Here is a 23479-nt window from a genome sequence, read left to right on the forward strand (position 1 = left end):
TTATAAATATTATCTCTCTCTCTTTCTTTCTTTATGCAAATTGATCGGTTTTTTTTTGTTTTCCTGCAGTTGATTTCAGGGGTATTTACGATTAAAAGTTTTGTCGAAAAAATTAGGAAAAAAGTTAATTCCAACTATTTTCTTTTACGAAAACGTTAAAAACCATATTATTTTGTGTGATACTTTAATTCTTTCTATAATCCGAATTTATTTGATTTTTTAAACAGTATAAACGTAAGAAATATGTTCTTTTTTTTAAATTTTGAGTCTTTTGCTATTATTACACAGTCAAAACACTTAAAAAAATTTTTTTTTTTTAATTTCTTTTCCATTCGTTTTCAAGATGTAAGCTGCTTATACAGAAACGCAAATCTTGTAGAAATTAATTAGGCAAGAATAATTATTGGAATATTCAAGATGAACATTTCTTTTTTCTTTTAAGCAATCAACGATTCGATAGACCACGTAGCGATGATCTATATTAAATTAATGAGAGATACATTTGTATCTTATTTATTAAAAGTCGCATCATAGAATAGCAACAAATTGATATGGTATATGTAATATTAATTGCCAATTATACAAAATATATAAAATTATCAATTTGTTGCAATTCAATCGTAAATAATATTTTTCAATGATTTAATATATCAACAAATGTCGAAAATAGAGTATACAGTTGATTCTGTTATACTCTGTTACAATATCTCTACTCTTATGTATTATGAAGCAAATAAATATTTATGATAGAGGGAAAAAAGGAAAAAAGACATTGAAGAGAGTATGGGAAATACAGATAAGAGAACAGATATAATATCTAAATACATAAACTCTATAATTGCTCGTTCATACATTCGTATCATGTAATTATTTCGTAAAGAAGTATAAAAAGACAGTTTTCCATGAAAAATTGCTGTTTCGTAAAATCGAAAAAGCTAATATACACAATTTCATAAGATACAATTGTGTTGTATCTTGTATAACACAATTACATTTTCTCAATTTTTATGCAAAATTAAATAATCCTTTAAAAACTTTTAAAGATAATAAAAAGAAATTGCATTATTTTTATTGAAAAATGATATATATCACACTCTAGACTAACGTCATTATGTCCGAGCAATTCATGGACATCGCTAATTGTAAGTTGTAAATATAAAACGTCAATGTCTCTTTTATTATATTTACACCATACGCGTTATTTGCAACAACACTCTCGCTGTAGCCTTGCAAGCGACTCTGATTAGCGATATGTCTTATCATATCATGTCATAACAAAAATGAAATGAAATTAATCATTTGGTTAACACTAACCAATGTCGATGCAGCTGGCAGCTGGGGGAATTATTTTATACAAACAATGGTTCGATCGCAAATCGCTATTCACTCGCGATTAATAATGGAGAGAAGATACCCAGCTTAAAGCCCTAAGCGACTGAAAACATCCGCTCTCTTGACATGCGTCACTGTTGCCACTTTACTAAAGGTCACTTGTTTGGCAGTGGTTGTGCCAAGGCGTGCCTTAGCTGGTATAGAGATAAGTCGTTCCGAAGCTGTAACAATAAAATTATCGATAAAAATAGCTTTCATGTTTATATGCTTTTTATCATTATAATTACATTTTCATAACATATATACACACACCTAATTTGCCAGATGTAACTGCAGGTTTGATGATTCTTTCACTGCTTGGTCTGACATCAGATTCTTTTTTCACTTTAAGTATACGGCTTGTGTTGTTCAAAACAATCTTCTTGTTGATTTCGTGATCAGCGTGCATAGTACCAGTAGTTTTAGGTATAACTCTTTTCGTTGTTACAATCGACGTACGTATACTAGGTGATATTGGATTCTTCAATATACCCGATGAACTAGTGATTCCTGACCCATTCTTAAGTATTCCTGCAGTAATTACATGATCCCTCTTATCATCTATGTCACCAAGACGCTTGAATACACTATTCGATCTTTTGAATACATCTTTGCTGACACCAGTAACGTTGAAGGTAGGTGTTGTATCAGCTAAATTGGTGGTGCTCGTAACAGAACTGTCACCTAGTCTATCAAATACTGTTCGCTTTTGTTCAACAGGCTTTTTAAGAACTTGAGTTCTTATGCTTGATGATTTTGGAACAGTGACGGTATATTCGATAGTGTTGTCCTTGCCGTTTGTCGCTTTCACCTTCTTTTTTACGATATTCCAGTTATCATCGTCGTCTTCATATACTTCTTCTGACACTAATTTTCTTTTCATAGAGGTTTGCTTTTGATTAGTAGCATTGTTAGTATTTGGTGCAGATATTGGTTTCTTTATGGTCATAATCTTTTTTGCTGTTGTAGGCAAAGGTTTAACTATCTTCTTTGTAGAATCTGTTTTTGAAGCTAATGCAACCATTGTCTTATTTCCAATTTCTTTAACTACTTTCTTTGCAACAGGTTTTGGATTAACTTTTGGAGCCGAAGCTACATCTTCCGTGTCAACTAAAAATCTCTCGCACGTTGTTTCTTCCACAACTTTCTTGGCATATCTCAAAATAGCAATCATATCACCCATTAATGTAATACCCATCTCTTTTAGACTAGGTTTATCTAAATCTGGTAACATATCTGGTTTAATACGATTGTTGGAGAATACAACTGCATGTTTAGTGGCCACGTCTTGCGGAAATCCAGCCCCTTTGAAAAACTTCACCCAATAAGCTATAACAAAACAAGAATTATAATATATAGGGCTATAAAATACACTTATATACAAACAAAATTATGACAAATGATGAGATACATAAATTAGAAAACATTTTTATAATCCGTTACATCATTTAAAATAAATAGTATAAAACATTGAGTTATTTATAATATTTATTTATCTCTTAAAACAGTGTGTAAATGAATAATTTTGATACTAAATTTGAAAAGTTGTTATAAAACATGCTTGCAATTCTCACCTGACAAGGATGCAGCCATTTTAGCAACTTTAAGTGTACGATAATTTTTATCTTGTGTTTTCTCGCGAACAATTAATTGAGAAACTTCAAAAGTATATCTGTTCTCGTTTCTTATACATCTTCCGAAAAGTCGCTCTTATTAATTTTCAAAGTTAAACCATAGAAAAGTCTATCGTCTCGGATCGGAAACAAATTTACAGAAAGCTCGTTAATAGTTCCTAATTGTACCGGCTAATCGTGAATCGTTTCTGGATTCGTATTTCATAGAACGTCGAGGGAAATTATTAATAAACACGAAGATACCATTTCTGAAGTTTCATTATACCTATATATCATGCATCATATATATAATAAGATATATACATATGTATATAAACGCAATTTTGCACAAGTTCATAAGCCACTGAACGAAGCATATAATGGCACATATGTAAACGAGAATGTCGAGATTCTCGCAAACAGAACGCGAGAATGACGGGTAGCCAATCATCTCCCGTTACCTTTAACCAATCATTTCCCGCTACGTTTCATTTCTATTGAAACGTGAGGCTGATTGGTTAAGTCGAACGTGTCTATCTAGATTTTCTTATATTATGGCTCAAATTATCCAACAATTTGGGGCATTACTCTTCTATAAGCATTGAAATTATGTGAAAGAGATTAATATAAAATAAAAAAATTAACAACAATTCTTGTAATATTCAGTCGATCGATAAAAATCTACCGTTTCCTTTTCGAGCGACAGTCATGACGTATAAATATCTAGACGCGATGCTTCGAGCTAAAAGTAGCCATCTTCGAGCATGACCAATCAGGATGAAAGAGGCAAAGATTCTCTCGCTCTGATTGGTTAATGGAACGTTTCGAAATTCCTGCGTCAAACGGAGCGTATTTCCGTAATAAAGAAATCTACAGTTGCCAAACGATTCGCGTATTGACGGGCGTCACTTCCGGAAGGGTGGAGAGTTATTGGTTACTGGCCAAATTTTCGTTGTTGGCCATTTTGCTTAAGCTTGTCGTCAACGTCGTCGTCGCGTAACGATAGCGTTCGCGTTTTAATTTCTCGATCAGTGCTCGAGTCGTTCTATTTAGAGCGCTCGTCATCTATACGTTATAGCTTATGATAAATAGCTCAGTCTCAAGCACCTCCCGTACATATCTATCTCTCTTCTCGTCGAACAGCGTGAAAAGTCTGATCTGCTAATGCGTGGCGTTTCAGAGAGCTCTCCGACTCGCGCAATGGCGGAGGATTTGGATGTCGAAGCGATGCTGGAGGCACCATATAAGAAGGGGGTAAGCTTTACTTTTTCAACAATTTCATTTCTATCTCTTATTTCGTTCTGTTATTTTCTCTTTCTCTATTCTCTCTCATTTTTGACTCGCTCACGTATGTGGATTGCATTATCTGGATGCACGGGACGTGCTTTTTTTCTTTTTCTTTTCTTTTTTTTTTTTTAATGCAGTGTAGGAGAGAAAGAGAAACCACCGTTCCCTTTTATCCCTCTATTTCACTTTCGCTCATTCTATTTTTTACCCTTTCTCTTTTTGTGATATATGGATAGTTTATATATATATATGTATATATATATATATATATATGTGTGTGTAGAACAAAGTACGCCCTTGTCTCTGATGTACCAACTATTGATCAACACCTCCGTTTTCTGTACTTATAGATGGTACGTAACATGTACCCTCGCGCTCGTAGGATGTTCGCCAGCGAGTTCCTAGAATGCACTTGAAAGACGAGGTATTAAGATATAGCAATCATCTAACATCATTCTCTATTTAATTCTTTTTTTTTTTTTTCTGTCTTCTGTCTCTAGTCTCCGTTTCTTTTTTCTCTATATATATATATATATATCTTTTTTTTTATTTTATTGTCTTACAAACACATAGTAACATTAGAATGGCGTTGCACGTTGGAGGCAGTTCTCAACAATGATAATTTGTGACGGAAAGTTTTGTGCTGTTTGTACATGTGATGACATTGGTACCCTTAGACAGGAATCACAGAGGTTCTTTGCTTATTTGAACGAAAACTGAATGAATGTGTGAATATATGTCTGCATTTAAGAATGTCTAATTGAGAATTTAACACATTGCATATTGAAGGATCCTAGGATCTTTGAATTTTGGCATTTACGACTTTAAAGATAGGCAGACCCAAGTATTATTTAGACGTTCATAAATTTATGGTTTGAAGGATTTCCATATTGATTCAAAGTTAAGTGATTATACATATACAAAAATCAATATACACAGTTTTTATATATATTGGATAAATCAAATGTTGTTGCATTGCACTTAATGGTATAAAACAATACTTCTCTGAATGCAATATTACTTCTCTTAACATAAAATTATTCTGCCTAGATAAAAAGGCATTATTTTATCCATAAAGTATAAAGAAAATAGTCTATATATGTAATATAACATTCTGATAATACTGTATTTGTATCCTTCTTCTCTTTCTCTCTCTTCAAGGATAAATCTGAGGAAAATAATATTCATAAGAGATTTGTGTGATAAGTTTTAGTTATATACTTATTAATAACTTTATTTCTCTCTCAAACAGTAATCGAATATATATATATATATATATATGGTTAAAAGAAATATATATATATTTTTTTTTAACCATGTTTTGTTTGGTGAATTTTTTAAATCACTTATCTTATTTTTGTATAATTATTATATAATGTAATAATATACGGAGTTTGCCGCTTTTTAAATATCCTGTCATGATTTATAAGATATTTGCAATATTATTCTTTTTTATGTTTATATGTAATCTGTGTTATCTATTTTATCCTTATATTATGTTTGTATACTTTTCTCAATTTTTACATGAAACAATTTTTTGTTTTTATTATAGCGAAGCTATAAAATTTATTTATAAAATATTCTATCAAATATCCAATCGTCAAAATGCTAAATTTCTCTAGTGTGCTTCTATGGAACCTCAAAATGTCAAATTTTACTCATATAATGGTTCTCGCGTGAGCGAGCTTATTTTACAAAATACTTAAATACCTCGCCCATTGTTTTTTTGTACAATTTGTAATGATAGCAATTTGCCTTCTAGGTAATGCCATCGATCAGGTATCACAACACTTATTTGCGGTGCGACAGAAGACACATCAGGCTTCCAAAATTCTTACATTGCTTTCAGCAATGCTTATTGTATATTTTGTAAAAATCGGTATTCCTGAGTTGTTTACAAAATGCCTATCCATCTTATTGATCCATCATTTTAGACACCATATGCATGTATGTGCATATAGCTCCAATGTTGAAAAAAATTTGAAATTGAAAGCAAAACAATAAGTATTGAAATTGTATGCGCAATAAGTTTTTTTTTTTTTCGATAATATGTCATTTTTTATGTAAATGTATTGTTATAATACATAGTATTATATTATATACATGTGTAAACATGTAAAACAATATGCTGCTTCTTCAAAAAACTGGATAGGTATTTTATAAGCATCTTGTATTACATTTCGTGTTGATGAACAGCAACGTAAAAGTACAGGACAGTAAACTGGTCAGCAAATTGTGTGGAAAAGAAAATTACAATGACATTTATTAAAGAAAATGTTGCTTTTGTGTTTTTCGTAAGAATAATTCGTTTATCTTAATCAAATTCAATGTCAATTGAAAGAATAACAAAATTCATTTTCATGTTCCATTATTCATTACTTATAAATACGTTAGTATTTGCGTTATAGCAAGAATAAAAGAAACATTTTCTCTGGACTCGGTCAGATCGCAGATCTGCGCGAATTGCACGTGCTTGTCCCGGTTGATTTCTTCTCTGTGTACTGGGAGGATAAGAGGTTGATTTGATAAAATGATCCCCAATTAATGAGAGACACATTCCCTATAATCGATAAATGCGCGCGGGCAATCGTAGGCAATTGTAGCGATTAGGGTTGCTCATTCGCGTCTCTCGCTTTGAAATCGTGCTGTCTTTGATGAGGGCTCTCTTTTGCAGAAGAAAAAGGATGTGTGGTTGGCCATTGGTAGTTTAAAGACCAAGGCATGCTCAACCCAAGATTGCAATGCTTTCCTAAAACCCGATAAAGCGATTGGTAAGTTTGAGCCAGGTGCATGCGACCGCGTCGCATCGCTATGCTCGCCCCGTCTGTCTCTCTCTCTCTCTTTCTTTCTCTCTTTGTCTATCACACATGCTCTCTCTCACCCTCGCTCTCTTCTTTTCTTATACCTTCCCCTTCCTCAGCGCTCTCGGACACCTATATAGAGTCCTGGAAAAATAAAACGAACAGAAAAAAAGATGAGAAAGAGCACGAGAATTGACGCCGATGTCTGTCTCTGTCATCCAACATAAAAAAAATAGCATTGCTCTTCTGCAGCAAGGAGAAAGGTTGCTACCGTAGTAATATCGACAGGATAAGAAATAGAAAAGAGATTCTCTCGTTCCCAATTCTTGTCGAATTTGTATTTGTAGAGAACCCAGAAAAGAGATATAATAACGTTATTGTTATATTTGTATATAATTTCATATAGCTAAAAAAACACTGTTGTTACGAAATTTACTAACGTTCTACGATTTGCTTTTTGTCCCCTTGTTCGCGCGTCCCTGCCACATCGACTGGCTGGCATGGCATTCAACTGTTTGCTGTTCGTAGGAGCAGGACTCCTCCTCCAAAGACAAGTCCTCCAAGGAGAATGGGTCTAGTCGCAAATCATCAGGGTGAGTAGAACATCTTTTATGAATTATTTAGTTATATTAAAAGTTAATTAAGTGGAGAATGTAAATGAAGAGTTATGAAACTCTTAATTGCACGACCCTTGTATTTAACTTTGGAACTAAGCAAGATTATAGGTGACCCTATCACGTGTTAAAACCTGTCAGTATCTAAGGAGTGTCTTTTTTACTAAGACATAATTATCGATCTAAGTGATATTGTTTCGCTTTTATTTGTCACATTTTGAAATTTTTATTTGGGTTGCTTTTGAAATGAATTATGGCATTGAACAATGCATTAGTAATAAAGGGGTGATTGATAATATGATAAAGTTTAAACGTGTTTCGTACAGTAATTAAAAATTAGATACTTCCAAAATTAGATTTTCCAATTTAATTTCGATGGACTTTAATCGCAAGAAAAGATTGCGATAAAATTTGGAAACTATAAAAGATCCATTTTCATCCAATCTTCTTCTTGCATCAAAATCCTTTTGTATCAAATCTTTGTTAGGATATCCTTTTAAGCCGAAATTATACACTTATAAAATTGTATAAGTTGCCAAAATTGTTAAAGTTTGAACAAAACTATAATTCGAATATTGTATTAGCATGCTATAATTCTGATGCACTGTAAATTTATATTGCCAATTCGAGTTATACTAAAGAGGAAAGTCTTTACTAAAGTGTTATTCCTTGCGTCACTGCTGTGATTTCGCATAACCATGTCTCTTTGCGCCATAATTGAAGCAGCGTTAGTCACTCGCCTTAACAGACCCATCTGAAGTTTTATTCTCTTTGTTATAGACCCCATACAATTAGTGTAAATGCTGGTTAATTTGATAATTCCAAAGGTTAAACCAGACGATGGTAAGTATATATAGGAAGAATATCTGTATTTTCAGACTCCTCTCGCAAACTCGAGATGCATATTTTCCTTAATAATTCTTAATAAAGACAAAATTATATAGAATCACGAGAACGCGTGTTCTTGCGTTATCTTAACACGAACCGAGTCTTGGGAAACTGGATAATTTAAATACGAAAGTTTGAAAACGCAACTTTGTTTTCTGTGGCTGAATTAGGTATTGCTATAGAATTAAAAACGCGCATTTTCGGGCGCTCCATTTTATATGTACTACACATCTATTTAAATTATTTTTTATAAAAGAAAAATGATATAATACTATGTAAAATTCAATTCAAGTACACTAGTGATATATACTCTGCAATAACAAAATTTTGTAATTATTATAAATATCGATGAAGAGATGTTGAGATCTTTTTTATTCCTAACTATGTATATATATTATTCTACAAATTTTGGGAATTATTTTGCAAGATGTTTCAGACTTCATATCTTCAATATTCTTTTAGAGATCTCTAATCAATTTTATCATTTATTTATCATCTTTTCAATATTTAATCGTTTATGACTCAAATATCTTGAAATCTTGACTTTGACATTCTTTTTAGTTTGGTGTCTAACATAAGCTAATATGTCTGATATATCCTATGACATACATCTGCAATAACGATTACACATGGATACCTTGTGTCTCCACTTTGATATACTTAAAGGTTTATTGAATTGAACATTATTCGATCCCCTTCATTTTAAGCGAATCTTTTTAATTGAATTACTTTTCTTTTTATAGGAAAAGCAAACATCGTTCGCGTTCTCGTTCACGATCTCGAGATCGCGATCGTCGGGAAAAGGACAAAGACCGGCGGGATCGTGACAGAGACAGGGACCGAGATCGCGATCGGGACAGAGATCGTGATCGCGATCGTGACCGTCGACGCAGATCGCGATCACGAGACAGGCGGGACCGCGATAGGGATCGTGACAACGATAGGGACAGGGACAGGCGAGACAGAGACAGAGACAGGGATAGGGATAGGGATAGAAGAAGAAAGAGATCACTAACTCCGCTCACCCTTCCCAGAGCCCGACCGCCGTTCGGCAAAGGTCATAGTCCTCTTGGAATGTAAGTACATCTTATACATGTTGAGACATTTGTATTTTGATTAAAGAATATCATATTTGAATAAAGAAATGTTCCGTTATTTACAGCACATATCGTAAATAGTAGATCATTTTCGTTTACCGTCTCTTATTTGATCTGTCTATTCTATACTATTCAATTTTTTTTTTAAACAAGTCAGATTGTATTTAATTTATGATAAAATATAATTAACTTATTAAAAGTTTTAAATAATCTTTTCTCTCTCTCGTAATGATGGAATCAATTGAAACATGATACTGTTGTATGACGAGATATTTATTTTTGTTTCTCAATGGCTATATGGGCGATTCCAAGTAGATTTTATAACCGAGAGATTGTATGTTTCAAAATGCATAATTGACTAGACCCAATCATAAAGTTTGCAATCTATGATTTTGGGGGATGTATTTATGCTAAATTAATTTGGATATGAGATTTCATTTATTTTATTACTGTTGTACATATATTATAGTAACAGAAATTAATATTCAACAATATCAAACTTATAAAACAGAATTTTTCAATATTATGTCTTCTTTTTTATATTTACTGACAATAATAATTTGTTATTGTTTCTCTTTTCTTTTTTTTCTTTTTTCTCCTAGAAATGATGAATTGACGCCAGAGGAGCGAGATGCGCGAACTGTTTTTTGTATGCAACTAAGTCAGCGAATCCGTGCACGTGATTTGGAAGAATTCTTCTCGAGTGTTGGAAAAGTGCAAGATGTTAGATTAATTACATGCAATAAAACTCGAAGATTTAAGGGCATTGCTTATGTCGAATTCAAAGATCCAGAAAGTGTGACACTCGTGAGTATATTTGCATTACATTATTATGCAATTGAAAGTAACTGATCAAATAGTATTTTTTGAAATAATAATATTTCCTAAGCATTCTAAACAAAATTTTCTTAAAGAATTAAACAAATAATTGAGAAAATATGTTCTTTACCTTTATATTGCTTTGTAGGCTCTTGGTCTATCAGGTCAGAAGCTCCTAGGAGTACCTATTGTAGTACAGCATACACAAGCTGAGAAGAATCGTATGGGCAACTCGATGCCAAATCTAATGCCTAAAGGACAAACAGGACCTATGCGATTGTATGTAGGATCTTTGCACTTTAATATCACAGAAGATATGCTTCGCGGAATTTTCGAGCCATTCGGAAAAATTGATAACATACAGTTAATTATGGATCCTGAAACTGGACGCAGCAAAGGTTATGGTTTTCTCACAGTAAGTTTTTTTAGTCTTATCTAGTATGCAAATGTGTCTTCTTTTTAAATATACGCGAAGTTATTATTTCTTTATAAACTAATTGAATCGATATCTTTTAATTTATATAAATCATGTTATATCTGTGTAAAATTCAAAATTTTTATTACATTTTCAGTTCAGAAATGCAGATGATGCGAAAAAAGCTTTAGAACAACTGAATGGATTCGAGCTTGCTGGTAGACCTATGAAAGTTGGCAATGTAACAGAACGAACTGATCTGATTCAGGGACCTTCTCTTCTCGATACAGATGAGTTAGATCGTAGTGGTATTGATCTCGGTGCAACTGGAAGGTACATAAAGTATGATAAAAGAGAAAAGACACCCATATACATATGAAAAAAAAAATATATATAAATATATACATATAAAAATATAGCAGTATAATATTTTAAAATATTTGTTATATTTTAAAATATTTACACAATATAATTCTTATAGATTACAGCTGATGTTCAAGTTGGCGGAAGGTACCGGCCTGGAAATTCCTCCTGCTGCAGCAAACGCTTTAAATATGGCTCCAGTCATGACACAGCCACAGCCGCCACCTCAAGCAGCGCCTCCAATCGCAACACAGTGTTTTATGTTATCGAACATGTTCGATCCACAAAAGTAAGTCGCCTAGATTTCCTCATATCAAAGCAGTATTTACGAATATACATTATAAATTGCATATTTGTAGACCTGGTGTCATGTATGTCGTACTTTCACTAGGGGGAATATATATGCTAAATAAAAATATTATCATACTCTTAAGCATCTGTAAACAAATGCAAAATAATGATAATATGACAAACTTGTTATAGAAATATTTTTTGAATAATTATTATTAATCTATTAATATTAATTTTATTAAATATTAAATGTAAATTCGTACATATTTCTAATCATAAAGCTATTTTTCTGCAAAATTCAAATTTATAACTTTTATATCGTTATTGATTTCAGTGAAACAAATCCTAATTGGGCAAAGGAAATCCGCGACGATGTAATCGAGGAATGTAACAAGCATGGCGGCGTGCTGCACGTATACGTGGACCAAGCATCACCACAGGGCAATGTTTATGTGAAGTGCCCATCGATTGCAACCGCTGTGGCAGCGGTAAATTCGCTACATGGTCGATGGTTTGCCGGTCGTGTCATAACCGCCGCCTACGTACCGGTAGTGAATTATCACTCTCTGTTCCCGGATGCGATGACCGCGTTGCAACTATTGGTACCAAGCGCGCCACGAAGAGGAATGTGATAATCTTAAAACGAACAAGCGAGCAACAATCGTCGTCCACTGATGTTACACTTTGCGTAGTATTGCGTTCTATTTCCTATCACATACACATACACTCACTATCATCTTGCATAAGAACACATTTTTTTTATTAACAAAGTGGAAAAAGGAAGTACCAATCTAAATTTCCACGAGAAGTACAGAGTCAATATTTCCATGATGCAGAATAGTTGTCACGATAGCATAAATTCACAGCATATCGTAAACGCAATAAATTCGAATTGTCCCATTTCATAGTATTATGCATCGTTTGCATGAGTTTTTAATCGAAATTTAATCAAAATTTGTGATAGTTGGAAAAATATACGAGGTTTTTTGTTTAACATTTTGAATCTGGCTATTTCATTTGAAATTGATGTATATTTATACATCAATTTGGAAGAAGAGGGGATGAACTACAAAATAAATAATTTTTGTCATATATGTATGATTATAATTTTTTTCTGTTCCATAACATAATGTGAAGCAGATATTAAGTATCTTGAATTTTTTTGGCGATATAATAAATTATATATTGCAATATGAAATATTTTTAGTTATATACTTATATCAAGATTATAAAAAGAATTCATATTATTGGAAGGGGGTGCATACACACACACACACACACACACATATATACAATTTCTAAAATAGTTCTTCTACCTCATATAAAAATGCACTCATAAAATAATGTTTAAAAAATGAAGGCATAAAAAAAATTTATGGCAGATTCAAAATGTTAACAGTTACAATAAAATCTATGTAGTTTTGTTTTTGCACGAAGATAGTCAACAATTTGTTTCTCTTAAAATTACAAAATAAATATTTATTGACATGACGCAAGGCTTTGTTCTACACATTGACATATTATGTTCTGCGTTCAATGTAGCATAACATATTTTTGAATTCGTTTTCGTATCAATATTTAATCGATCATTTATAATGATCATATTGGATGAGAAAAACTTAATCCTCTCATTCCTAATTTATTTCTAATACTAAATTTGTATCTAAAGAATGAAACACTCTAAATATTAAAATAATAAAAGAACATGTCAGTTGCATTGCCTAATTAATTTCAATTCCTTGCTTTTTAGTTTATATCCTCTCTAGATTACTGTGACTGCAATTTAAGTAAAAAAAACTCATTTAATTAGATTTATTTTATCTTCAACTTTAAAATTAAAATAAAATTTATTAGTATATAGAAATTATTGTCATATATATTTATATTGGGAATGAAAGGATTAAGGTATGTTTATAATGGTTATTAACAAAATGATTTATATTAATGAGAATTATGTTAAGTACACGTTTTTGTTATATCTATATGAAAATTCAAGAACAAAGATGTATGGTGATGAAAAGTTTACACATATTAGAAATCTTTCACTCGGCTAATTACACTGATTCACGATAAGATTTTCTTTACTTTCATTAGCGTAATTTATGCGATTTTGCAATAAATTACAATTTTAATAAAAAGCTATTGTGATCAGAAATAAAATATGTAATATATACCATATAAAATCTTTCTACGAGCAGTAAAATGCAATTATAGAATTTTTAGTTATATGTAGAGACATTTGTGTACACAGTTATAGCAAAAATAATCCCAAATGGAGTAATCTCGTTTTTGGAGTCGCAAATAAATTTTCTTATTGCTGAAATATTCTTATATTAAAAAAGAATTAAAGTTAAAATTATTGTGTGTATGGTAGACTCGAAATAATTGGTTAAAGAACGAAATAAATTGTAAGGATTTGTAAAGATTATTTTACATAAAACATCCTTGTTTGTATTCGTATATTTGTACATGCTGCAAGATTTCGCATAAACAATTGCATTAAATCGGAAACTAGAACTAGAAATTCTTTTTCTGGTTAAAATAATTTATTTTTTTTTAATTTTTGTTTTTTTGATTAAATAATAAGAGAAGATTCTCTTAGATCTCAAAATCTCGCAGTTTGTGGAATATAATATAATTCAATCATATAGTATTCATGAAAAAGCACCAAAATTGTTTCCATTCTTTTCTAAAATATATCTCAGAAAGGAATCTATTTATACGTCAAACATTCTATAAGTAGTTTCGGATTCAGATAGTTATAAATTATGGAAAATTTCTAATCGTTACATATAGACTTTCCATGTCGTCGTTTCCGTTTTGATTGCGAAATACAAAAAAATTCAATTTTTTGCTCTTATAGAATAAAAGATTCACTGAAAATATTTTGTGTATTGATGTAAGAAGTTTGTAGTTTAACAAAGTTCAAGATTCTTACCTGTAGATCTCTATGATCTAGAAAGAAACAATTAATTTGTATATAAGTTTTTGTAAATTATAATTCTAAGTAGTGCTGTAAACACATAAGTAATGTTATTTTACTGTATCTTCGTATTAACGAAATATAAATGTATACTTTGATGATTATAAACGAAATTTTGCGCTTTATTACATTCCTAACACATACATACATATATAAAATAAAATAAAATGTTTGGGATCCATTCAATGAAATACAAGTTACATATTGGTTAAATTTTATTAAGTGGATTTTGAAGCATTTTATTTATTTTTCAAAAAAAGAATTTAGCCAGTATAATAGCCTTTAATTTGTTAGCTATCCAGCACTAATTTTTTCGTATTCTTATTTTATTCATTTATATTTATTTTTATCAAAAAAGGCATCAATCTTTTTAAAAAATATGTGGGGTGAAAATTTGAATTTGCCAATTACGAACCTATTATTTCTACACAAAGTTATATATTGTCCCAACAGACCTTGTGCCAATTGATCAAGAAATTCACAGCTATTAATTAATCTACAAACTGAAAAAAGAATCTTGCTTCTATCACATCCTATTTCAATATGCAATGAAGAAAAACTGAAGCTTCGACATTACTAAAAAAAGGTAATTTAAATGTTAAACATTTTGAGATAAACTTGATTTCTAGAAAATCTCAGGTAAGCTTGATCTGTCAATAAGTTAATTTTCAACAATACAAAAAATATATTAATTTTCAAATATGAGCGAAAATAAAGGAGGGCGAATAAATAATTCAGAATTATATATCAAAATCTCAAAGTAATGATCATAAATATAAGTTTCAATGATAGCGCATCAGAGGTTTTACATGAACGTTTGATAACTGTTTTATATTACATTCCATGTGTGACTGTGATTTGATTTAATCACCATATATTTAATATAAGTTAATTCTAAGCAACATCATATGTTTTAAATAATTTCAATATTTATTATATATTCAATATTTAGTATATTTATTATTCTTTTAATTTTAAATCTGCGCACAAGGATATATGATCACTGGGAAATACAACAGATGGTAAACCTGTATGAAGAGTAAGTTCCTCCTTACTAGGCATCGGAATTATCTGCTCCACTTCGAATTTATCTCTCTCGTAGAATATGTAATCTAGGCAACCAGAGAACTCTGGTGTGTAGTTCGTATACTCTGGTGTGCCGCAGGCGCTGGACATACAAAGATCCTGCATTAGGGATACATTTTCTATAGCTTCTTCAGCATCTGAAAAGAAAGATAATTTTATACAATTGCTTTGATCGCGTACATATCATATTTAAATTAACAAACAACGAAATTAAAAAGAGCTTTCGTAAATTGATATGAAAAATCACTCACTACTTCTCCAGTCTACACAGGTCTCCGGAATGAAACTTTCAGTCATTAGCTGATAAATGCCGCATTCCGGCACGCTGTTAAAATCTCCGCAAAGTATTACGCTTGTATTATACTCGGGATTCTGTCAACATATGCATGGTGTAATCGCGATTGCAAAATTATATAATATAAATTTAAAAATGCGTCTAAGACTTGAATAATTTATATGAATGTTAGAATATTTCCAAATTATATTTTCTCTGAACATATAAGTATAAATAATTTTTATCGGAAAAAATACCTACCTCTTCCCGTATTTTTTTCGCCACTTCATGTATATATATAATCGCGTAATATCCTTGCAGCAAACGTATGTGATCCGCATCGGGTTTAAAGTATAAATGCGTATTACCGATGACCAAGATTTCAGATCGGTTCTCTTTAGATCGCAATATCGTTACCTAAATTATAATTACATTCAATCTTCTTGATTGATACTAATATTATAGTAATATCGATAATAATCATTCTCTCATTACCTGAATAGTTGTATTTCTCCCCAAAAATCTCTTCTTCGTCCTTTCATTGTCGATTTTGGACCAAATAGCGGCGAACCTTGGAAAATCGGTATTTTGAGCCATTACACTATATTCAAATCCTAATTTCTCGAATCTTTCTTGATTAAAAAACGTGGCGAGTCCTTCATTAATTTCATTCTTTGTAACAAATACGCCATCGTAATTCAGCATGTACAGAGATGGCAACAAGTCATATTCATATATTTTCCTGTCTACTTCTTGCAGACAAATTATGTCACTGTTAAAACCTATAATAAAAATAATATTTATTAATCATAATTTTCAGACTTAAAACATTTTTTAGAACATTTGATAAAACAATATGAATAGTTTAAGAATTATATGCTTGGCGCATACCTATTATTTCCTTAAGTATTAATTGCTTTCTATAGTCCATATCTAATGCATACTGTGGACAATATGGATACAATACATCCTTGGAAAAATCAGAATCAGCATACGTATCTGCTAGTATATTGTAGGACATTATTCTAAAACTAAAAAAATTTGTTTTCTTTCATATATTATATACAAGTAAAATATGTGCTCCATATAATTTTTATTTCGTTATATCGTAAATAGATTTTTTCACTTTGTATTTATCACATTTTATGAATATCATAATATACACATACCGCGCGCGTATGTTATGTATATATGCACGTATACCTTCTGTCCAATAATTTATGTTTTGTAAATTGGTGTCGAATGTCAAATGGGCATGGTCCAGGGCCAGCCTCCACGACGTTTTTCGACTGTACTTCCATGTTACAACCGAAATCTGACTCGTTTCGCGGTTCGCAGTTGATCTTCAAGTTGCAACCAATGTCAGATATATTTGGTACATACAGATATCCATTCCCTATATGTGTCCATAAATTTGGCTTGTTGTTAATAGCATCGTTTTTATACCAGTTAAATATCGATCGTTTCTTGTCAGTGTACAATGATTCAAATTTAGATGGGTAAGTTGGGAAACCCACAAGTATGCTTGATGGTAACGAAATATTGATGATATAAGGTGCGTTTTGTTTCACTAAAAACGTTTTCTCGAAAATAACTAGCTTAAGTTCTGCATTATCCTGTAGAAGACTCTCGCACAACACATTGCCATCAACTTTAATATCATCTTTAAGAAGCACGATTTTCCCAGTATCTACGTTGTCACTTGGCAGAGAACTTGTATCCAAAGTGTGATCTTTCTTTCTTTTCCTCTCTATCTAAAAATAAAATTCTTTTTTATTTTTCATGATTAGATATTTTATATTTTATATGCTATATTTTCTTTTAAATTTTTATATAAAAATCTATATTTAAAAATTATAATAATTCTTCACAACTTTGACAATTAATTTCTTTTCCCGAAATTTTTCAAAATTTAATGTATAAAAAATATTATTCTACTTTTTACAATTATTTTCAAAAGAAATTTTTTTTTCAATTATAGCACAATTTTTAAGACTCCTGTATTGTGAAATATAGTGCCATAATTATAGTAATATTCATTCTATTAATGAAATATAATTTCTTTTGATATTGACTATTTTACAGAAGGAAAAGCATTTATAAATTCATTGCCTCACATTGAGAAATCTATGTACAAGCAATCAAATGTCAAGTATACTTTGAAATTATAATTACTATGTTTTACAGGAATAAGAGTAATCTATAAATAAGTAATGGCATGCGATTATCTCCAAGTTTTAAATTCATCACATCAGATTTGAATGCTGTAGACTAATAATTCAACAATTTTCTCTATTGAATGGAATCAATAATATTCATTACAAATACATATATAACTTTGCATATATTCTATACATATCATTAAACTGTTTTAATTTACAAATGTTATTTCAGTCAGCGTTCTCACCTTTTTGTTTATGATCTTGCAAACGTTTGTGTCGATCCTCTTGAGGAAGTTGTTCACGCTCTCGGCGATCTGCCTGGAGAAATTGAATTGACGGTCAACCTTCATCGTCTCGTCTACGTAGCGGAACGAGATGTCAAAGATCTCGCTACCTCTCTCGTAGCGCAGGAAAGCCTCGTTCATCTTCAACATGTGTTTCGGTTGTACGTGTTTGCTACGAAACGACGTGAAAATCGATGACGAGACTAGGTAAGCTCTGTACGAGAACAATTTAATCGCAAACACACTTTGCATTATAATCACATCCACATTTCGTTCACCTCAAAATACACAGTACAGAGCTCCGATCAAAACTATTTAACACATTAAAAATCAGATTCGATAATTTAAGCGTATGTAAGTTGGGGAGAAGAGAGTTTCAGCGTTGAGAAGAAAATGAATTTGAGGTTATAAATACTTTTGTGGTGTTTTTTTCTTTATGCACATGCAAGAGTTGTCTTATTCGGCAATGTAGAGACCTGCGTTAACTATGGTCATATTATATTTTCTTGTTTATATCGACAAATGTTAGATTACTTTACACGTTAGATGGCGCCATAGGGTTATAAAAAAATTGGCACGCTGATTTTTATTTAATAAAATAAAAAAAATATTTCTATATATATTATAAATTGATTACTCTCTTTATGAAAGATTCAGAAAACTGAACAGAACCCAAAAATTTAAGATAATATACTTAAATCTTTATTTTAAGATATTTTTATTTTTGCATAAGGTCATATTCTTTAACCAGTCTGAATTTTGCTTGTATCTCTCTCTCTCTCTCTCTCTCACGAAATAGTTACATAATACAATACGATGCTTTATATTTTCTGTTTTATAATTTTATTTTTCTGTTTTTGTATCTTCGTTATCTTCTAATTGTGTTTCCTCGCGTTTTTCTGATTTTGTTTCTTCGAATTTTTCTAACTTTATTTCTTCATATTTTTCTGATTTCGCTCCCTCGTATAATTCTCCTTCCCTTTCTTCGTGTTTTTCTAATCTAGTTTCCTCGGATTTTTCCGATTTACTCTCCTCGTATCTTTCTCCTTCTGTTTCTTCATACTTTTCTAATCTCGTTTCCTCGAATTTCTCTGATTTATTTTCTTCGGATTTTTCTGAATTAGTTTCCTCGAATTTCTCTGATTTAGTTTCCTCGGATTTTTCCGATTTCGTTTCTTCATCGTGTTCTTTATGTAATCCTGTTTCCTCGTATTTCTCAGATTTTATTTCCTCACTTTCTTCTAATACCTTTCCTTCGTGTTCTTCTAATTTCGTATCGTCGTTTCGTTTTGCAGAGATCGTTTCTTCTTCAATTTTCGAGTCGAACTTCTTTTTTAAATCTTCCTTCCTTCTTCCTTTCGATCGTCCCGCCCTTGTTGGATACTTGACAGTCACGCATGTCGGTACTTTTTTCTTAATCATCTGTAACTTTGCAAATTTTTTATCATCGCTCGCGCAATAAGCAATAACCAATAACCGCTTAATAATTACTTACCATACGAGGTAGTATTTTTTTAGTCGCAATTTTTCGGCCAGTTATGGTCTTGTCCCAGGCCTGTTTCTCCTGCCACCAAATACGCTGATAGTCGTTCGAGAGTAATTGTTCGATACGAGGACGTCTTTCTCTGTGAAAATTGAAAATCGTAAAAAGAATATAATATTTTTCCTTAGAAATTGATAAGAAAAAAAAATTTAACATAGAAGACAACTCTAGAATAGAAGAAGAATTTTTTTTTCCTATTTATACTTCGATCTTTATTCATTTACGTTCACCTTTTTTTTTTTTTTTTGAAATTTATCATAATTTTTTAATATTTTTTACGTGTTTTTAAATTTAATTGATGTCTAGATTTTTTATAATTTTTTTTTTTTGATGTTTTTTCTTCCAAAGAATGCCATGAGAATAATAGATCTTTATAGTTGAATTAGCGCAGCCGGTTTAGCTCTAAAGAACAGACTTAATTTCAATGCATTTTGTTGAAAACTATTGATATAGTATTCTATGACTAAGCAATTCGATTATCGTATCTTAGTTTCCCTTATATCTTATACTACGTATCTATGATTATATTATTATATCAGTGAGTTTAATGACATTGGATCGCGAGGATTTTTTTCCAGTACCTATTAAGTGCATACAAATATTCATACTTTTCGTACGAGGGCACGAATGCTCTCGTCGTCGTGTAGCTCGAGGACACGATATTGTCCGGTGTTTTGTGGGGCACCGCGGGTGTCCATCTTTTAAAGCGGACGTCCGTCGCGTTCATGCGGACGACCCTGAAAGCTCCCTCGAACGTATCTATCTATCGGCGCGACGTGCGCGAACGGGAATGTCGGCGATTTTAAAAGCGATTCTTTTCGGATTCGGCAAGTCTTTTTGGCGAAGGTTAATCGCGAATCGCGTCGGACAAGACTCGACTTGACAAACGCGAATCGCGAGACGAGTATATATAAATGAGCAACGCGAGGGCGGCTCTGGAATGCCTTCTCTCGCCGAGATGTTCATCGCCGAGGTTATCGAGCGACACATCATCGATATGGCGGCAAATTTTGCGGGACGAGGTATGTATGTTCGACAGATTCGGCGAGTAATATATTCGTGCTTTGCTGTAACGAAAATGGCATAAGCGTAATTAGATAATAATATATCGTAGCGCAATAATATATAATGATATACTACTGATAATCAGGGTTGGGATGTAACGCGTTACTTGTAACGTCGTTACCGTTACAGTTACTTTTTTTTCGTTAACGATCCTTACTTTTTTCTGTTTGTAACGATAACGGTAACGTCGTTACATTTTTACAGTAACGGTAACGAATCAGCCGTTACTTTTATCGTTATTTTTTGGTTTTTATTATCTTATATCTATTCAATAGATGTACAATATTTTTTGAAAAATATTTTGTAGCCTTCTATCATAGGCTGCATTCTAATAGTCAATGCCAGTACTGAAAATCTATATTAACGTAAATTATAGATTTTACAATACTGACAATGAATATTGGGATACACTCTTAATAATATCAATATTTCTCTTATCGATACTTAAAAATAAAGTTTGATAAAAATTTTCAACAAAATTGAAATTTGTAAATTACAATTTAAATTTCCTATAAAGATAAGTATATTAAAAAGTAAAGATATTAATATAAAAAAGAGTTTTTAATTTAATTGTAACATAGATTATTACATTTAATATTGATTATTAAATAATTTTATAATCTAATAGCATATTTTAGCATTACAAAAAACAAAAAACAACAACGGAAAAGTAACGAATCGTTACTTTTTAAGTAACGGTAACGGTAACGAGTTACTTTTTACAAAAAATAACGGTAACGGTAACGCGTTACTTTTATAGAGTAACGTTCCCAACCCTGCTGATAATATCACATATCAGATTCTAGAAGGAAGAGGAGAGCGTGATGCGATTGGAAAGAATATATGGCGTTTGTATTTTTGTATACTTTTTAGTTTCTTTCATTACCATAAACGCAAAGCGCTATGTTTGTATTATTTTTTATCGCTTCAAAGTAAGATATATATATATAAGATACGAATATGTAGGATGCTAATAAGAATTTTTGCAAATATTACATATCTCGAATACGATAAACGCTAAATTTCCATCTTTTTTCAATTTTTTATTACATTGTTTATTTATTTTTGCAAACGTCGATTTCTTTGCAGCTTTCTTCATTATTAAATTTCAAATGCTAAATATCTCTATATAACTGAGCTTTTTTTTTTGTGTGTACAATCCTCTTAAAGAATAATAGCAAATTAGAGATAAAGAATAAAATTTTACTATATCTTCCACTTAATTTTTACAATAAAAAAATAAATAAATTTAAGAAAAAATTTAATTTTACGATGAATAAAATATATATACAATAATATAATATATTGTAAATTTTAATTAAAAATTTTTTTTCTTTTAAATTTGTAATTTAAGAATTATCGAGAGATGCGCCTTTTGATGTTTTTCATTTCAGGTTTAAGGAAACAATTTGTTTACAAATTATCTGCGTTTTATATTGAAAATTATTCTTGCATTAATTCCTTTTTTATGATCTCCTTGCTGTCGTTTTAATTCGTTTCGAAATAACCGACTTGCGTGAAAAGAAAAATAGAATCGCTTCTACATCAGGTTCCGCTTCTCGCTGAATTTTTGTCGATCCCCCCCCGAGTACCGATATTTATCAGTTTATCGTAGAAACGCATGCCAAGCGCATTAGTCGCCGTAAATAGAAGCGAGTTTGGTTGCGCGTTCAGGTTGCGGGCGATGACCGTGAACGCCGATTATTAATCTCATGATTTAATATCTTCACGCATGAGCGTGAGTAAGGATATTGTTAATTCCATGCCCTTTTATTCAGGGGTTAGTTAACGCGAATTTCGTTCGACGTATCACCTCGTCGATTCCATTCGGTTATTCGCAGACATAATAAATCTGTGATGATGCAAATCCAACGTTCCTTTCGTAATACGGAACATAAATCAGAGAAATAGCGCAATAACATTTTCCGCTGATGCTAATTGATGGCTGCCATTTTTTCTTGCTATTTATAACTTGATATGTATTATATAAGCAGCTAGAATTTTTATAATTTTATGTAATATAGCAAAGAAACAGAGAGAGAGAGAGAGGGGGGGAGGGAGGGAGGGAGAGTATTTGAATATCTATTAGAAATTTTTTCAATCAAAGAAATCTATTTATGTTTTAAACAATCCCAATAATTAAATTTTTATCAGTTTTTTTTTTAATATTTTTATAATTTTATAGCAAAAAATCCCAATATTTTTTGCATTATCATGTAGCGCGAATAAAGGATAAATTTTTAACGAAGTAGAAGTTTCTTTTCGAGCAAGTTAGAGAAGACTAATCGATTAAATTCGCTGCGTTTATCCAATTAGCGTTGAAACTCGTCATTTCTTGATCGCTCGAATAATACGTTTTCATCGCATAAATTCTTATATTTCGTAATTTTCGTCATTTTATCCTTACATAATTACAACTGATTCGTCGAGAAAGTCCGAGATCATGAGAAATGAAACCGAAAGTTAATCCCGTGTCGAAAAATAAAGAGAGACGAAACGCGCGATAAACGCAGAATCGATACA

General features: G+C 31.4%; 4 protein-coding genes and 1 long non-coding RNA gene across 8 annotated transcripts in view; 2 read left to right on the forward strand and 3 right to left on the reverse strand.

Moving 5' to 3' along the window:
• Positions 1–1001: 1001 nt before the first annotated feature.
• LOC138938500 (uncharacterized protein C19orf47 homolog) lies at positions 1002–3256 on the reverse strand. The gene is made up of 3 exons (XM_070305529.1): positions 2946–3256; positions 1645–2700; positions 1002–1553 (listed from the first exon to the last, which is right to left on the reverse strand). The coding sequence occupies exons 1-3, from the start codon at positions 2962–2964 to the stop codon at positions 1420–1422; spliced, it is 1209 nt and encodes a 402-aa protein (XP_070161630.1). The 5' UTR covers positions 2965–3256; the 3' UTR covers positions 1002–1419.
• Positions 3257–3907: 651 nt separating this feature from the next.
• On the forward strand, positions 3908–14589 carry Caper (RNA-binding protein 39-like protein Caper). 2 transcript variants are annotated; one of them, XM_070299437.1, is made up of 9 exons: positions 4148–4238; positions 4622–4695; positions 7601–7665; positions 9318–9650; positions 10274–10478; positions 10639–10905; positions 11063–11238; positions 11387–11557; positions 11894–14589. In XM_070299437.1, exons 2-9 carry the CDS (start codon positions 4678–4680, stop codon positions 12189–12191), a joined length of 1533 nt encoding a protein of 510 aa, XP_070155538.1. In that variant the 5' UTR covers positions 4148–4238; positions 4622–4677; the 3' UTR covers positions 12192–14589. The 2 variants fall into 2 exon arrangements, with proteins under 2 accessions (XP_070155530.1, XP_070155538.1); XM_070299429.1 differs by lacking the exon at positions 4622–4695 and having other exon boundaries at positions 3908–4238.
• On the reverse strand, positions 14101–18763 carry LOC138935058 (2',5'-phosphodiesterase 12). 2 transcript variants are annotated; one of them, XM_070299375.1, is made up of 7 exons: positions 18310–18763; positions 17106–17656; positions 16794–16927; positions 16398–16684; positions 16164–16319; positions 15880–16000; positions 14101–15765 (listed from the first exon to the last, which is right to left on the reverse strand). In XM_070299375.1, the coding sequence occupies exons 1-7, from the start codon at positions 18598–18600 to the stop codon at positions 15503–15505; spliced, it is 1803 nt and encodes a 600-aa protein (XP_070155476.1). In that variant the 5' UTR covers positions 18601–18763; the 3' UTR covers positions 14101–15502. The 2 variants fall into 2 exon arrangements, with proteins under 2 accessions (XP_070155476.1, XP_070155466.1); XM_070299365.1 differs by having other exon boundaries at positions 16794–16933; positions 18310–18762.
• Positions 18764–19191: 428 nt separating this feature from the next.
• LOC138937616 (nucleolar protein 58) lies at positions 19192–20618 on the reverse strand. Its single transcript, XM_070304054.1, has 3 exons — positions 20500–20618; positions 19844–19973; positions 19192–19770 (listed from the first exon to the last, which is right to left on the reverse strand). The coding sequence occupies exons 1-3, from the start codon at positions 20616–20618 to the stop codon at positions 19192–19194; spliced, it is 828 nt and encodes a 275-aa protein (XP_070160155.1).
• Positions 20619–20649: 31 nt separating this feature from the next.
• Positions 20650–23479, forward strand: part of LOC138935203 (uncharacterized) — a 72043-nt gene continuing 69213 nt past the window's right edge. For both annotated transcript variants that reach the window (XR_011447222.1, XR_011447223.1), the window contains exon 1: positions 20650–20913. This is a non-coding gene — a long non-coding RNA (uncharacterized lncRNA). The remainder of the gene's footprint in view (positions 20914–23479) is intronic.

Source organism: Polyergus mexicanus, unplaced genomic scaffold (genome assembly GCF_030449975.1).
Source record: "Polyergus mexicanus isolate NDT 795.1 unplaced genomic scaffold, iyPolMexi1.0 SCAF_1, whole genome shotgun sequence".
Taxonomy (NCBI): domain Eukaryota; kingdom Metazoa; phylum Arthropoda; class Insecta; order Hymenoptera; family Formicidae; genus Polyergus; species Polyergus mexicanus.

What these genes read in the sequence shown, in the direction of transcription:
- LOC138938500 (XM_070305529.1), bottom strand. An exon ending in AGTTACATCTGGCAAATTAG is followed by an intron (nt 1,554 to 1,644) that starts GTGTGTGTATAT and finishes TTATTGTTACAG; the next exon opens with CTTCGGAACGACTTATCTCT.
- Caper (XM_070299429.1), top strand. Translation starts at nt 4,149, where the DNA reads ATGCGTGGCGTTTCAGAGAGCTCTCCGACTCGCGCAATGGCGGAGGAT. An exon ending in GATCTCGGTGCAACTGGAAG is followed by an intron (nt 11,239 to 11,386) that starts GTACATAAAGTA and finishes TAATTCTTATAG; the next exon opens with ATTACAGCTGATGTTCAAGT. An exon ending in AACATGTTCGATCCACAAAA is followed by an intron (nt 11,558 to 11,893) that starts GTAAGTCGCCTA and finishes TATTGATTTCAG; the next exon opens with TGAAACAAATCCTAATTGGG.
- LOC138935058 (XM_070299365.1), bottom strand. Translation starts at nt 18,600, where the DNA reads ATGCAAAGTGTGTTTGCGATTAAATTGTTCTCGTACAGAGCTTACCTA. An exon ending in GGAGAAATACAACTATTCAG is followed by an intron (nt 16,320 to 16,397) that starts GTAATGAGAGAA and finishes ATTATAATTTAG; the next exon opens with GTAACGATATTGCGATCTAA. An exon ending in CTGTGTAGACTGGAGAAGTA is followed by an intron (nt 15,766 to 15,879) that starts GTGAGTGATTTT and finishes CTTTCTTTTCAG; the next exon opens with ATGCTGAAGAAGCTATAGAA.
- LOC138937616 (XM_070304054.1), bottom strand. Translation starts at nt 20,618, where the DNA reads ATGAACGCGACGGACGTCCGCTTTAAAAGATGGACACCCGCGGTGCCC. An exon ending in TTCGTGCCCTCGTACGAAAA is followed by an intron (nt 19,974 to 20,499) that starts GTATGAATATTT and finishes CAATTTTCACAG; the next exon opens with AGAAAGACGTCCTCGTATCG. An exon ending in AAAAAATACTACCTCGTATG is followed by an intron (nt 19,771 to 19,843) that starts GTAAGTAATTAT and finishes GCAAAGTTACAG; the next exon opens with ATGATTAAGAAAAAAGTACC.